The sequence below is a fragment of the Micromys minutus genome, assembly GCF_963924665.1.
Source record: "Micromys minutus genome assembly, chromosome: 22".
Taxonomy (NCBI): Eukaryota; Metazoa; Chordata; class Mammalia; order Rodentia; family Muridae; genus Micromys; species Micromys minutus.
The window spans coordinates 6,479,832-6,493,936 of record NC_137957.1 but is presented as its reverse complement, the minus strand read 5'-3'; the positions used below and the strand labels follow the sequence as shown (position 1 = coordinate 6,493,936).

General features: G+C 50.8%; 2 protein-coding genes across 4 annotated transcripts; both read right to left on the bottom strand.

Annotated features, from left to right (window-relative positions):
* Positions 1 to 67: 67 nt before the first annotated feature.
* SLC39A5 (solute carrier family 39 member 5) lies at positions 68 to 4,191 on the bottom strand (the record flags this gene model as incomplete). The annotated part of the gene is made up of 10 exons (XM_080935895.1): positions 68 to 211; positions 560 to 750; positions 864 to 944; positions 1,083 to 1,241; positions 1,330 to 1,423; positions 1,786 to 1,926; positions 2,061 to 2,230; positions 2,464 to 2,626; positions 3,319 to 3,499; positions 3,905 to 4,191. 10 exons carry the CDS (start codon positions 4,189 to 4,191, stop codon positions 68 to 70), a joined length of 1,611 nt encoding a protein of 536 aa, XP_080792021.1.
* Positions 4,192 to 5,510: 1,319 nt separating this feature from the next.
* NABP2 (nucleic acid binding protein 2) lies at positions 5,511 to 13,895 on the bottom strand. 3 transcript variants are annotated; one of them, XM_080935393.1, is made up of 7 exons: positions 13,798 to 13,895; positions 11,985 to 12,086; positions 11,440 to 11,578; positions 11,277 to 11,348; positions 11,037 to 11,118; positions 10,884 to 10,947; positions 5,511 to 5,995 (listed from the first exon to the last, which is right to left on the bottom strand). In XM_080935393.1, the coding sequence occupies exons 2-7, from the start codon at positions 12,061 to 12,063 to the stop codon at positions 5,796 to 5,798; spliced, it is 636 nt and encodes a 211-aa protein (XP_080791519.1). In that variant the 5' UTR covers positions 12,064 to 12,086; positions 13,798 to 13,895; the 3' UTR covers positions 5,511 to 5,795. The 3 variants fall into 3 exon arrangements, with proteins under 3 accessions (XP_080791519.1, XP_080791517.1, XP_080791518.1); XM_080935391.1 differs by lacking the exon at positions 13,798 to 13,895 and adding an exon at positions 12,473 to 12,589; XM_080935392.1 differs by lacking the exon at positions 13,798 to 13,895 and adding an exon at positions 12,247 to 12,431.
* Between the last annotated feature and the right edge of the window lie 210 nt (positions 13,896 to 14,105).

Here is a 14,105-nt window from a genome sequence, read left to right as displayed (position 1 = left end):
TGTCCCGCCTCCATTCCTGTGGTGGGGGGAAGGAAGGGCAACCTGAATCCTTAGCCACTGGCCCACATCAGCCATCAGGAACCATGGGCAGTAGCTGTCCCTCCAGCAGGGCGATAGTAAGCATGAGGCTGCCCCCCAGCAGCAGCCCCAGCCCCTGCAGAAGCACATGGAGCACGGGCAGGGGCTCAGGAGGACGAAGCAGGGTTGGCAGCTGCAAGGAAGAAAGACTGTCAGGATTCTACTGTGACCTGTGACGTCTGTGACTGTGACCTCTGCTTATCTGTTTACCTGCTTTTGAGGCAAGACCTCACCGTCTAGCCCTGCTAGCCTGCAACACTTTAGACCAGGCTCACCTCAAACTCACTGCACACCACCAGGCCTGCCCCATGCAGTACCCTCTTGACACAAGAGAAAGGGTATCACACAGTATCAGCAGCCCCCCCCCCACCTCTGAGTACTTTTTTCTGATGGGGCCATGGACCAGGAGGTGGAGATGGACAGACTGGATTGACCACCTGCCCAGCTGTCCTTAAATTGTCTGTTCTACCCCACATCTCACCATATCCACAAGGGCCACATAGAGGAAGACCCCAGCCGTGATCCCAAACACCCAGGGAGTGAGGGGGACGGGGCCCAAACTGAGCCCCACCCCCAGGGCTGCACCCCCCAGTCCTAGGGCTCCAGAAATGAGGCTCAGCAGCAGCAGCTTCCGAAAGGACAACCCTTCCTGAAGCAGCATTGCAAAGTCACCTGTTGTGGGGAGAACACAGGACAGACGGGAGGGGTAAGTCACCTGCCAAACTCCTGAGTTCTCAGAGACTTCCCTCTCTGGAGCCCACCTACCCCACTGGTGCCATTCCTACCCAGTTCATGGGGCAGCTCATGGCAGAAGACTGCTAGCGTGCTGCTGAGGCCGCTGGAGAAGCCGGCAGAGAAGGCAGCACCTGTCACCAATAGAGTCAAAGGGTGTTGAAGAAAGGAGTTTCCTCTGGGCTCCCTCTGGTTCTCATCTCTCCTGGGAGCTCTCCTACCACTGCAGTTCAGAGCCCTGCCCCCCACCGCTCTGTCTGCGGGCCCCAAACCTAATGCGAGCCCATCGGTGAGGTTGTGCAGGCAATCTCCCAGGAGGACCATCCATGCAATGCTGCCACCCTGGTGCTCATGACTGTGGCCTTGGTGCCCAGGAGGAGCTGGAGATGGTGAGGACTGGCTGGTCTCCCTCTGGCCCTGAACCTCTGGCTCTGCAGCAAGAAAGACCAGGTCAAGGGTTGATAACTGTAAGTGGGAGCAACAGACTGATGATGAGCTCATTTTTTTTCTGCTAGTCACCTGAAGCTTCCTGTAGGGGTTGAAGGACCATCCCAATGCCATCCTCTGGGTCAGGGTTTGGTTCTCCGAGATCCCTCTTGTTCCTGCAGCATCTCTGAAAAGGGAGGGTATCCCTCCTGGTAGAGGAGGTGGCAGGGCCAGGGGCTAAGGGGAGACCAGCCCAGCGGCTGGGAAGATGAACACCTGGCTAGCTAGCACCTGGACAGTGTTTTCTGACCTACACCCTTTTCCCAGGTTGGCATCTCTCTCTCTGTTTAATGTTGATATGAACTGCAGAGAACAAGCCATTTGGCTAGAAGTCCCAAGTCTATGCTAAGAGGCCCATCCCCACTCAGAGGTGGACAGGCCCTATGCAATTGGCCAAGCGGCCAAGGACCAGAAGCACATGCTGCCCCTCCCTCCTGGCTTGGCTAGGACTCTGGGTTTGGCTGGAGGAGTAGAAAGGGTGTCACTCACTGGTCTGAGCCCTCTGTGCCGCACAAGTCCTAGCGTGTTTTCTAGTATGAAGAGCAGGAAGAGGCCACCAAGCACCGAAAGACCCGGACCCAGATCGTCCTCTGCTTGCTCACTAGATCCTGTGTGCCGCCCTTCTTGAGCCTGTCAGAAAGTAGATCAGGGCAGGCCCTGGAAACCCCTACAACCCAATAGCATTCCCTTCTCCCGGCAGTAGAAGGCAGCTGTGGCCGAAGCCAGGGGTGAGGGGTCAGGCTGCGGGATGGAGGCTCACATACATGTGGCAGCAGGTGGAACAGGGCGTCCCCACAGAGAGTGCCCACAGCCAGGGCCCCCAGGAAGCCCAGCACAGGCTGCAGCAGACGAGGTCCTAGGAGTCGTAGAAGCAGCAGGGAGAGGGGAGCAGGGAGGCTGAGGAACAGGACTGCCAGGCAGCTGTGCAGCAGGGCTGGGAAGAGTTAGGGTTAGGGTTAGGTCAGGGCTGTCCCATCGGTACAGCATGGACAGAGACACACAGGGCTGGGAAGAGTTAGGGTTAGGGTTAGGTCAGGGCTGTCCCATCGGTACAGCATGCACAGAGACACACTCAAGGGAGGTTGAGCCCCAATGAGCTCCCTTCCTTAGCAAGGGACCCACTCCCTACGGGATGCGGGGTGTTGGCCACCCCACTTATCCACTGACCAGACAGTACGTCCCCTGGAGGTACTGGGGCTGGGGTTTGAATGCAAACGCGGCTGTCAATCTGATAAAGCAGAGCTGGGCACAGCAGAGAAAACTGACGAGGGGTCAGAGGAGCCACAGGGCTCAGTCCAAAGTTGACCAGCAGCTGGGAACCGTTCAGACACTGTAGATTGAAGGAAGGGATGTATTAGGGAGTCACAGTGAATACAACCCAAGTCTTGACATCTGTTCTCTCTCAGGGTCCCCTTGGCTCACACAGAGACAGGGGATGAGGGACCTTAAGGATTAATGTGTGTTAATCACTGGTGAGTATTCAATCCAATGTTAAGTATTTGTCATCAAGTTCTTAATTTGCTAGAGAACACTGCTGTTCTCTATCTCCCTTGTATGCCCTAGGAATTTCCTTGTGGTAGTGATGGAGCTACGTTGGCAACTAGACAAGAAACCTGACATGCCACACATCTTTAATCAATACCTAGGCTGGACTGCTTCTTTTGATGGGGCATAGCAGCTGATCTCTGGGTCCGGCAGCTTTGTCTGCTGCCTTGTGTATGTAGAAGGGACAGACTGTTTTAGATGGACATATCATCATCTCCAGGACACTTCTGCACATAACCATTCCCTCAGCCTACCCAGAGACACTTCCCTGGATTGTGTGTTTGCTAAGTGACACCCCTGAATTTGGTCAGCCTGCACTAAGGTCAAAGGGAGCATCTTACACCATTAGAATAGCATAGCTGAATTATGAGTTGCTATTCATGTACTGACTCTTCACAGACTTCAAGCCCCCTCAGGGCCAAATACTTCAGGCCGCCTACTCCCATGGCTCCTCCCTGTCTAGAGACTCAGACTTACATCCTCATTTAGATGGTCAGCCAACGAGTGGTCCAGCAGCAGAAGCCTGTGGAAGAGGTCTAGGCCTGAGGGCCCTGACCCATGCAGGTCAGGGGCCTTTGACTCCTCCTGGTCACCCCAACCTGAAGGGCCCAGTGGCATTCCTGCCCAGACATCCACATTCAGCTCCAGTTCGTGCAGCCTACATTAGATGGATTAGCAAATTAGACTCACTCAAGTTCCCTGATGCCTGCCTTGAGCCATCTCCTGGGAGGTTTTGGGAATGTGAGACAACCACAGTCAGCCCTGGGAACATCTGAGAGGTGTCATTTATAGGAGAACCTAAAATATGAGCAGCTATGGGCTTGGCAAGGAAAGCCTGAAGCCTGGGGACAGTCGTACTGGAAGCAAGGACTTTACTGATCTGGAGAATTAATGCAATGGAGGTGAGCGAGTAGTGCTAGAGAGCTTGGAATTCTGGGATTTATCCCCCCACCAAAAAACAAAAAAATAACCAAAAAAAAACCAGCACTGGGCAACTAGAGCCTAAGCAGACAGAGTGGGACCAGAAGATGTCATGTTTTGTATTTGGGAGAGAGATTAATACCTGTGTGTGAAATTGTCACCACTTGTGGGTGCAGACCGCCCAGTTGGAGGCTCATGATGTCCCAGGCGGAGCCCCTGAACTCGGCCCAGTCCAAGGCTGTGGAGAAGCCGAGCCAGGCCCCCGGCAGTCAGTGTCCCATTCTCTCCATACAGGCCAAACAGCTGGGCCAGGTAGTGGTTCTGTTCCTGTTCGGCTGGGCCCAGGCTGGGGACTGAGCCTCCTACCCAGCCCAAGGCCATCCCCACGCACAGGCCAGCCAACAGATGATGCACTGGGGGCCCCATCATTAGGGCTATGGGTTAAGAGACTCTGGTTCTGACTTCTATTTCCTTTGGGACATTCTGAGGATTGTACCCTAGAACGAGGAGGAGGGGTTGGGTCAGGGCTTCTGCTCCTCAGCTTAGAGCTGGGGAGATACTCATGCACTTACCACTGCTTACTCTGAGTCTATCTGCAGCCTCTGCAGCCTCGGGCTTCCTCTGCCCCTTCCCTGGGCCTTCTGCAGTAGCCTCCTGACCCCAGACCTCTCCTTACATCTGGTCCTGAGACCTGACTAATATTTCAGATCCCCAAGACCCACCTCTCAACCTTCTTCCACCTTCCTACTCCCCCCCCCCATATGCAGGGCCTCACCCCTACTGGCAGTGTGAGAGCTGTCACCTCAGGTCCCTGGAAGGCCTCACTATGGACCTTAAGAGATGCAGTGGACGCCACGTCACATAGAGGGCTGAAATGGATATGTTTCCCCTTAGCCCACCTGCTTTGGGGCGGAGTCAGGGGTGGGGCAAGTGTGGGAAGGTTCATATAGAAGTTAATGGTTCACTGGTCTCTGGGATGGGGGGGTCAAAAGTCAGTCTCGGCTGGGCCCTGACTGGGGAGGGGCCACCTTCTGCCCCGAGGAAGCCACATGGTTAAGAACTTGTGCTCAGTTTTTTCCTCTTAAATATTTTATAACCCATAACCCATTCAGCACCACCCAAGCCTTCTCCTGAAGGTGCTCCTTCCCATGTACCTTACATCTGGTACCGAGCTGTATGTTTCCAACCCCATTCCCACATTCCCTGCAGAGTTGAGCCAAGGTGTCCCTAAACTGGGGGTTAGAGGGAAAGGTAGCTAAGTGGTGACCCCAGATGCACTCAAGAGAGACTTCTCAGCAATGCCCACCCTGGGAAATATTAGAGCCGGCAACTCCCCACTCCAGCAAGCTTTAACTGTCAGCAACCCCAGCTTTGTAATCAATGAACAAGAAAGAGGAAACCCTTTAGAGGAAAAGAAGCCAGAACAGGGCTCCCCTCTGACATCTGACCTGGCTTACAATCAGGGGGTCAGTGAGTGGTCCAGGGGGCTGGGGTTAGCATTACCTGACAGCAGGACAGGAGACACAAAAGACACCCAGAGGTAGGGGGACCCAGCCTTCTTGTGGCAGGCAGGGTGGACAAGGGTCACCTGGAGGGAGGGGGTAGGGGAGGGACACTATCTTAAAGGGGCAGGCTTGCTTTGCCCAAGGCCTCCTTGCCTGGGCACAATTCCCTAGGTGCACACCTGCTAACCTCTTTCCTATGAGAGAAACAGAGTCCAGAGTGAGTGGGAACATTTATTAGGAAAGAGGGATTTCATTTAGACCCCCATGTCCCACACAAAAACCACACTGTGTTTTCCAAAGGAGGGCAGGCAGAGACCCCTGGATCCCAGGGGACAGTCTGCATCAGCAGGACCAGGAGGGCGTGAGTCTGGGGTGGGTAAGGCCACTGCTTACCACCCCTCCAGGGAAATTTAGTGGCTAAAACACGCCTATTTCACTCTCTAATCCCGAAGCCAGCAGCCTAATAGAAGCCTGTCTCATTCTCTGGCAAAGACACCTGGGTCATGGCTGTGGTGGAAGGAAGGAGACTCATCTCTTGCTGCTTCTGCGGGTTTCTTTGCCATTGCTGACAGGGTTGCTGGAGGGGCCAGGAGGTCCAGAAGGCGTGTGGTTGGGTTGGCTTCGAGTGATTCGGGTGCTGGGAGGATGTGAGGGGGTGTGAGAGGGGTGGGGGCTGCCAACAGGACCTGGCTGGGTGCTCAGTCCATTCCCGTTCTGGCTCTCGGAAGCTGGTTGAGGAGGGGGAGAAACAGAGTCAGTTAAGGTAGGGAAGGGCCTGTCCTCAAAGCCTACGTCCATGCCCCAAAGTAGATGCGTCTTCACCAAGCACCACTGTGTGAATCCTGTTTACGAAGAGACTATGGGTTTCAAGTAAGAATCGGACCCCAGCATTGACACAACCTAGAGTGTCCTAGGGAGAGTCAGTGAGCTGTCTACATTGGCTGGCCTATAGGGAATTGTAATTAATTCTGCAGAAGACCCAGCCCAACTGCAGGTGGCCCCATTCCCTAGGCAGGTGGTTCTGAATAGAGTACAAAAGCTATGGGCTACAAGTATGAATGGGACCCCTTGATAATTTTGAAAGCTGTTCCATAAATGGTATATGTATATATTATAATAGATTTGTAATTTAATACATATTATGTTCGTACAATATATTTATCTTATGTATCTCTGCATCATTGGAAATCAGACCTAGAATTAGTTCAAGGCTCCAGGACCTCTGGGAAAAAAATGTCCTATGGCCCAAGATGATTGTACAACTGGAGAAGCACAGGAAGAGCCTGAAGTTTCTGTTTAAATGGAAAGGGTCTGGGTCTGTCGTATGTGGGAAGTTAGTGTCTGGGCTAGATACCCAGCACTACAATAAAATATACACCGGGGGACTGAATCCCTCTGTCACCGAGCCACTTACCTACACATCACCTCCCAACTGTGTATATTTTGTATTTACATGTGTGTGTGTGTGTGTACATGTGTACATGCATATACAACCTTCGGGGGCTGGTCATCTCCTTCCACCCATGTAGATGTTTTGGGAATAGAACTCAGGCTGACAGGCTTGATGTCAAATACCAGTTCCTGCTGAACCACCTTGCCAATCCCCACACCCATATCATTTTAAGGGAGCTGGGAGCGTGAGGCGCCTTTACTCTGGCAATTGTATGCTAGCACAATCCCCCCACCTATCTCAGTGTATTACAATCCTTATACACACACACACACACACACACACACACACACAGAGTAGGTGCTCTACAGATGCCTAGTAGACAAAGACAGGACTGATTCTGGTGTACAAAGACATTGTGGACCATCAGTGATGTAGAAACTATAGGTTACTAGTTCTCAAACCATATCCCTACTCAATTCTCTGTTCTATTGGGTTAAGATACCTGTAGCTCAGACTGAAAGGAAAAGCCCTTTCCACAGTTCAGATAAAGCGAGCATGTACATCACATTGTTAAGATTTTGTGCTATATATTACAAAAACCAAACAACTTTTGAGGGCCGGGGAGATGGCTCAGCAGTGAGGAGCACTGGGTGCTCTTTCGGAGGATCCGGGTTCAGTTCCCAGCACCCACATAACAGTTCAAACATCTAACATTCCATGGGACCCAGCATCTTATTCTAGCCTTCATGGGTTCCAGGGAAGCACACGCTGCACAGACACTTTTTATTTGTGTGGGGTGGTGCCACACACCTAAAATCCCAGCACTTAGGAGGCAGAGGCAGGTGGATCCCTGAGTTCCAGGGCAGCCCTGTCTCAAAAAGAACCCAAGAAACAAAACAAAAAGAGTAGCTGGGGCTAGGGATCATATCGAGTGCGAGTTCTGGTGGTGGTTGTGTCTAACTGTCACCTAGAAAGAGTTGTGGCCTATGAGCGTGTCTGTGGGGGTTGTAGTTAATTGTTTGGGAAGACCCAGCCCACTGTGTGGCCTCTAAGAGTAGGGAAGCTGAGATGATCACAAGCGTGAATCCATTTTCTCTGCTCCCGGCCATGCACGTGAGATGACCAGCAGCTCTGCTCAAACCCGGGATGGACTGGATGTAACTCAGAACTGTAAGCTGGATGAACCCTTCCTTTCCTACAGTGCTTACTGTCAGGATAACTTAAGACAACAACTTCACCACAACACCTCCACATGGGCTGGCAAGATGGCTCCACAGACAAGGGTGCTTGCTGCCAAGCCCAATGACTTGAATTCGATCACTGGAACCCCTATGGAAGGACTGACACCCACAGACTGTCACTGTCCTCTGATTTCTACATGCCTGGTGTGGCACATGAAAGCTCCCTCCCAAAATTAAATACATAAATATATAGAAAATATATTCCTAACAAAAAAATTTACAAAGCCAAAAAAAGAAAAATGAAACAAAACAAAACCCCAAAACACCTCGTTTCTATTAGCAGGTGACAAATGAGGTTTAGGAGCACAGTCTTTTCTTTTTTCCTATTGTTTGGTTTTGAGACAGGGTTTCTCTGTGTAGCCCTGGCTGTTCTGGAACTTGCTTTGTAGATGAGGCTAGCCTCAAATTGCCTGCCTCTGCCTCCTGAGCGCTGAGAGTAAAGGTGTGGATCGCCACACCCGGCAAGTGTACTTTTTTTTTGTTTTTGTTTTGTTTGAGATGGGGGTCTTGCTATGGAGACCAGGCCAGCCTAGAACTCATTCTCTGGATCTCAGAATGTCCTCAGAACTTGCAATAAGCCTCTGCTGCTCAAGTGCTGACAGCAACCATGCCTGGCTGGCGGTACCTTACTAGGAACATTTTTGTAGCTAGACAGGATGGCAGCACTTGGAAAGTCTGAGGCCAGCCATGCATAAGACCATCTCTTAAAAGAAAGTAAATGAGAATAAAATAAAGATACAGTCATGGAAAAGTATTATCTACTTTACTCTCTTTTTCTTCTTCTATTGTTTTTTATCCTGGGGACTGAACCCAAGGCCTTGCCACTGAACTACCTTCAGGTCCAATAGTTACATCTACCTACCTACATTCCCTCTCTTTCTCCTCTCTCTCTCTCTCTCCCCCTACCCTCCCCCTTCTTTCTTCGAGGCAGGGTCTCCCTGAATGGCTTGATACTTCAGGCCAGCCACCAACATGGAGTGACCCTCTACCTTAGCCTCTGAAGTATAAGGATTAAGGCACGAGGCATTGTACCCACATTAAGACATCTTCCTTTTTTCTTTCTTTTTTAAGATTTTATTTATTTATTTCATGTATGTGGGTACATTGTCAGTCACTGTCTTCAGACACACCAGAAGAGGGCATCAGATCTCATTACAGATGGTTGTGAGCCACCATGTGGTTGCTGGGAATTGAACTCAGGACCTCTGGAAGAGTAGTCAGTGCTCTAACCACTGAGCCATCTCTCCAGTCCTTCTTTCTCTTTTTTTTCTCCATTGGTGGTCTTGAGCACATGTCTGATGGAACTGTCATTAACTTAGTTATATATGATCGAGTGGATGCTCATTCTGCTCCTCGTTTTGAAACAGGGTCTATGTATGTAGTCCTGACTGTTCTGGAACACACTAAACACACCAGGCTGGCCTCAGACTCAGAGAGCCACCTGTCAATGACTCCCAAGTGCTGGGATTAAAGATGTGTGGCTCTCACACCGAGGCTGGGTGGTGCATTCTGAGTGGAGAAACTGGGAAGATCACAAGCATACAGGCATGTAAGCAAGCATGCCTTTGTCCTCTTTGCTGGTGAAGATCATATGACCAGTGGTTTCAGTCAGCAATGGACAGAGGCCCAGTGGCTCAGTGGTTAGAAGCACTGGCTATTCTTTCAGCTGATCCAGCTCTGACTCCCAGCACCTACACAGCAGTAACGACCATCTGCAACTCCAATTCTAGAGGATCTGCTACCCTCTTCTGGTTTCCTTGGGCACTGTATGCATGTGGTATAGTCATACATGCGGACAAAACATACATATAAGGTAAAAAGAGATAAAATAGAAAGAGAGAGAGAGACTACAACAAATCCAGAAACTTCCCACTGTCTAGTAACTCTGCAGCCTCAGCAGTTACAATGTAACACCAGTGTGTTTCTTAAGATGCCAGTGTAAATCAGCCTACAAAGCTGTGGGCCTTAAAAAGGGTGTGTGTGTGTGTGTGTGTGTGTGTGTGTGACTTTATAATAAATGACCATGTGATCATAGGTTACTAGCTTTTGTACTTATAATTCTTTCTTTTTTGAGACAAAGTATTACTATGTATGTGACTTGGCATTTGCTATGTAGAGCAGGGTGGCCTCAAATTTACAGTGATTCTTCTACCTCGACCTCTCCAGTACTGGGCTGTGTGTCACCTGCTATACTGTATTGCTGCTATTATTCCAGAAGAGGTAATCAACTGTTGTTGTCTGTTTGAGCTTTAAACCCTAGACTGGGTGAGAACTTGTGACAATTCTTTTGCTTCATCTGCCTCCCAGCCCTGGGATTACCATCGTGAAATTTAACCTAAGTAACAATGAAATGATTTTTAAAATGCAGCTTATTGCAGAACTAGTCAGGGGGAATCCCTGTAAGTTTGAGGTCAGTCTGGACAACATAGTGAGATGCTGTATCCAAAGAAGAGAAAGGGAAGAAAGAAAAATAAGAAAAAAAAAAGAAATTTAAAAAAAATCTAGGGGCTACATAGCTTAGGAATCAAGTAGGCTACACAATCAAGGTGTGTGTGTGTATGTGTATCTTGGAATATATTCCTACCACCTAGTGATTTATGATTGCATACATATATATACACATATGTGCAGTCATATATATATATATATATATGAATGACTGCATATATGGACTCATTACAGAGCATTTACGATAATATTTTAAATGTGGTACATGTGATCCTGTTTGTTCTTAACAGTCTTTTGGCACATGTGGAGAAACTACTCTCTTTTGTTTCTTGGCTGGTGGTAAGGAAAGGAAAGAGCACCTCAGGCATTTAACACTGAGACTTGCAGGAGGTGTAAAAGATGAAGGCAAACTGGGTGAAGGGAACATCCTGAGAGAGGAGATACTTGTCAAAGGGACGAGAGAAACACCCTTTTCCTGAATGAGGAAATGAGGGATTTATAGGAATCAGCGGAAGGAAAGAAATGGATTCCTACCTGGAGAGGCAGCAGGGGGTCCTGAGGTAGCTTGTGGGGCCGTAGGGCTGCTGTCATTCTGGACCTGAAGGCACAGATGAGATGCTCAGACCCTCCTCAACATCTGCCTGACCTGATCTGCCATTTTCTCTAACGTTAGGCCCAGGGACTCACCGATTTGTTGGGCGCCTGCTGGGTGTTATACTCTGGATTGGGCTCGCTGAAATTCGGAACTTCAGAGTAAACCATACAGAATCTGCAAAGAAAGAAGCGGAAGCCTTGGACCCATCCACTGGGGCCACAGACAAGTCCGGCCATGAGATGCCAACGGCATGGGCTGTGTTGCTTCCTGGTAAACCCTAACCTTCCCACTTTGCGTTCCTAGTGCTTCTGTCGGTTCCCGAGATAACTTACTCTCCAATCTTCTGCAGATCGCCCCCACGGCCAGTGTATAGTGTCAGACAACCTTTGAACACTGAAGCATACCTGCGGAGTAAAGCAGAATTCAGTCTTCAGAAAAGTTGTAAGGACATGCCACCACACCCTACCGCTGTTGCTGCTAGGAACCCTTCCTTACCCTTTGGTGAGTCGGATAATGTCCCCAGGTTGGATTAGGTTGCCCACATCGTCCCACACTGAGATGTTGATGCTGCCCGTTTTGTCTGCCACTTTACAGGTCCGAACCTCGTGCCCGTCCTTTGTCTTGGTCACCCGGCCTTTAAGGGAAGAAATACATGAGAATGAAAATAAAGTCATACAGATCCTGGTGCTAGTGAGAGTCTGGGTATTGCCTGTGAGAGGTAAAAGAAGCAAAGCCCACATCCCACTTTGATGGCAGGTTATGCGTGGGTGTATGGTGCGGTAGTGGAGGGTCCAGCACCATGGAGAGAGCCCCGAGTGGGGAGAAAAAAAAGGCCCGCGTGGCTAGTGAGGCATTAGTCCATTTCGTTTTACCTATTTTATACCAGTCAGCAGCAGTCTAAGGGATTAGAATGAGCAGGGCCTTGGGGAGCCTCCTCCCCGGCCAGGCAAGTTAAGAACGCAGGCGGTGGTCCCGTGTGCACCCACTCTCCACGCTCCTCCCCCTTTGCTCCCACGAGTCCACTGCGCATGCATAGCCACCTGTCTCCAGTACAATGAAGATAAGGTTCAGATTCTTGAGCCCAGGCTTGATATCCTTCACGAAGGTCTCGGTCGTCATGCTTCCCGAGCCGTGGCACCCCGCTGGAAGCGGAAATGGGAGATGAAGGTTCAAGGCTTGGAGCCTTTGCCCCCATGTTCCCCGCTTGGCCTACCCACCACAGCAGACGGATATCTGGCAGCCTCGGTCCCCCTCTAACCCTTCTCGGAGGTTAGGAACGAACTTCCCTGGGGGGCCTCGTACTTCAAGATCGGAACTTATAGATCTCTAGGTAAGATGCTTAGGGGCTGGAAGGCCCTCAGGATGCTCTCAGTCTCACGCTCCGAAGCGGGAAGGCTGAAGGAGGCTCGGCAGGAACCCAGTGCAGCTCCAGGGGAACAGCACCTCACTCTGCAGATCTTCCTGAACTCTCATCCCCACAACCCAGAACTCGGTCCATCCCCTCCCCCATTCACAGCCCACCACCCACCCAGCCAGCAGGCCGGACTGTGCACACCGCCGAGCCACCCGCAGGGGGAGCCAGGGGGCTGGCTGCCGCCGGATGCTGCCGAGAGGAACGCGGGAGCGCGTACATGCCCGGAAACGTCCCCTGACCTCCTCCAGCCAATAGGGTCCGAGCTGCCGCCCAAAGCGCCCCACCTCCGGCCACCGCCCACCCAATCAGGCTCCGAGATCCAGTCGCCGTGAAGGAGGCAGTTTTAGGTTTTAAAGGAACCTCGCAAGAGTATTAGTGCCGTAGGTGAAAAGATGGACGGGCCACCAGGGGGCGCCGATCTTCCCTTTCCGCTCAAAGAATGCACTTCGGGCTCCTAAGATTTTATTTTCTCTTCAAGTAGTGTCACAATGGATAAAAGGGTCCAAGGGCTTTGGAATGCAGCGGGCAAACGCTTTAATTCCAGCCTGTTCCTTCGCTTCTTTTCCGGGCAGCTCTTAAACATATAACTATTTTACACATGAAAATGGAAGTTAGGTAAAAGCTAATACCTTGGACATGGCGGGAAGTTGTTACATGTCTTAAATACACTAAACGATTCGGCTCAGGGTTCTGGGACAAGTGGTATATTAAGCAGAATCAGCCTCCTTTGAAAGATGTTGAACCGGGGCCTAAAAAGCAAGTCTTAAGCGAGGTGAGCACTGGGAAGGCAAGAAGCAGGCTGATCTCTGAGTTTAAGGCCAGCCTGTCCTACATAGTGAATTCCAGGACAGCCGGGGCAACAAAGGGAAACCCTGACTGGGGGAGGGGAGAGGAAGCAAGTCTGATTTGGTTCACAAGGCACATCCGATTCCTATTTCCTTATTTCCTTGGCTCTCAGTGCCACCTAGAAGCTTTAGTTTCCTCGGGTATTTGTCAGATAGTCTTAAAAGGAAGCAAGCAGTTAGCTCTGTGTTCTCATGAGTAAGCCAGTTACATATGTACTAATGTGAACTTTCCCTTTAAAAAGAGAATATAACAAATACTATTTGACACCAGATTAGCGTAAGAGGTAATGTAAATTGCCTTCCTTGTATTGCTTAATCGCTTATCTATCACTTTAAACTCCACCAGGACACTCCTCAGGTTCTCTCCCACCCACGTTCCCCCAACCATAGCGTTGCAGCCTTAGTGTTTTTGAAGAGCCATCGTGGATACTGCAAGAGTGTGTGGCTGGGAGGCGGACGAACCCTGGGGCACCCTAGATCAAAGCTCTGCGGTGAGACACTCCCTCCCTCTCCACTCTGCGGACTCCTAAGTTAACAGCCCTATCCATCCCCATGACTGTGAGTCACAAGGTCGGGAGGCTCCGGGATGCTGACCACAGCTCTAGAAACTGAGGGGCTGGGAGGACCGCAGGCCACGCTGTAGACCAGCTGCTCCGAGCGACCTCGTCCCAGCGCTGCGTCAAGTCTGGCACCCGAGTCGTGCACATGGAGAACGAAGTGACGCTGCAGGGCGGGACACCGAGGGTCGCCCCAGATCGTCCCACCTGAAGAACATAGAGCCCTCCCTCCCAAAAGGCTACACAGTCAATGCTTAAGAACTTCCGGTCCAGAGCGGAGGCCTAGCTAGCCGCTGTCTCTGGTAGGCCGCTCGCTAGGAGCGTCCAGTTGCCTCCGAGTTAAAC

Coding starts and splice junctions, on each gene's coding strand:
- NABP2 (XM_080935393.1), bottom strand. CDS start 12,063: ATGACGACCGAGACCTTCGTGAAGGATATCAAGCCTGGGCTCAAGAAT. Junction 11,579..11,984: donor CTTCATTGTACTGGAGACAG/GTGGCTATGCAT, acceptor CTTCCCTTAAAG/GCCGGGTGACCAAGACAAAG. Junction 5,996..10,883: donor ACCCCCTGCTGCCTCTCCAG/GTAGGAATCCAT, acceptor CTCCTCAACCAG/CTTCCGAGAGCCAGAACGGG.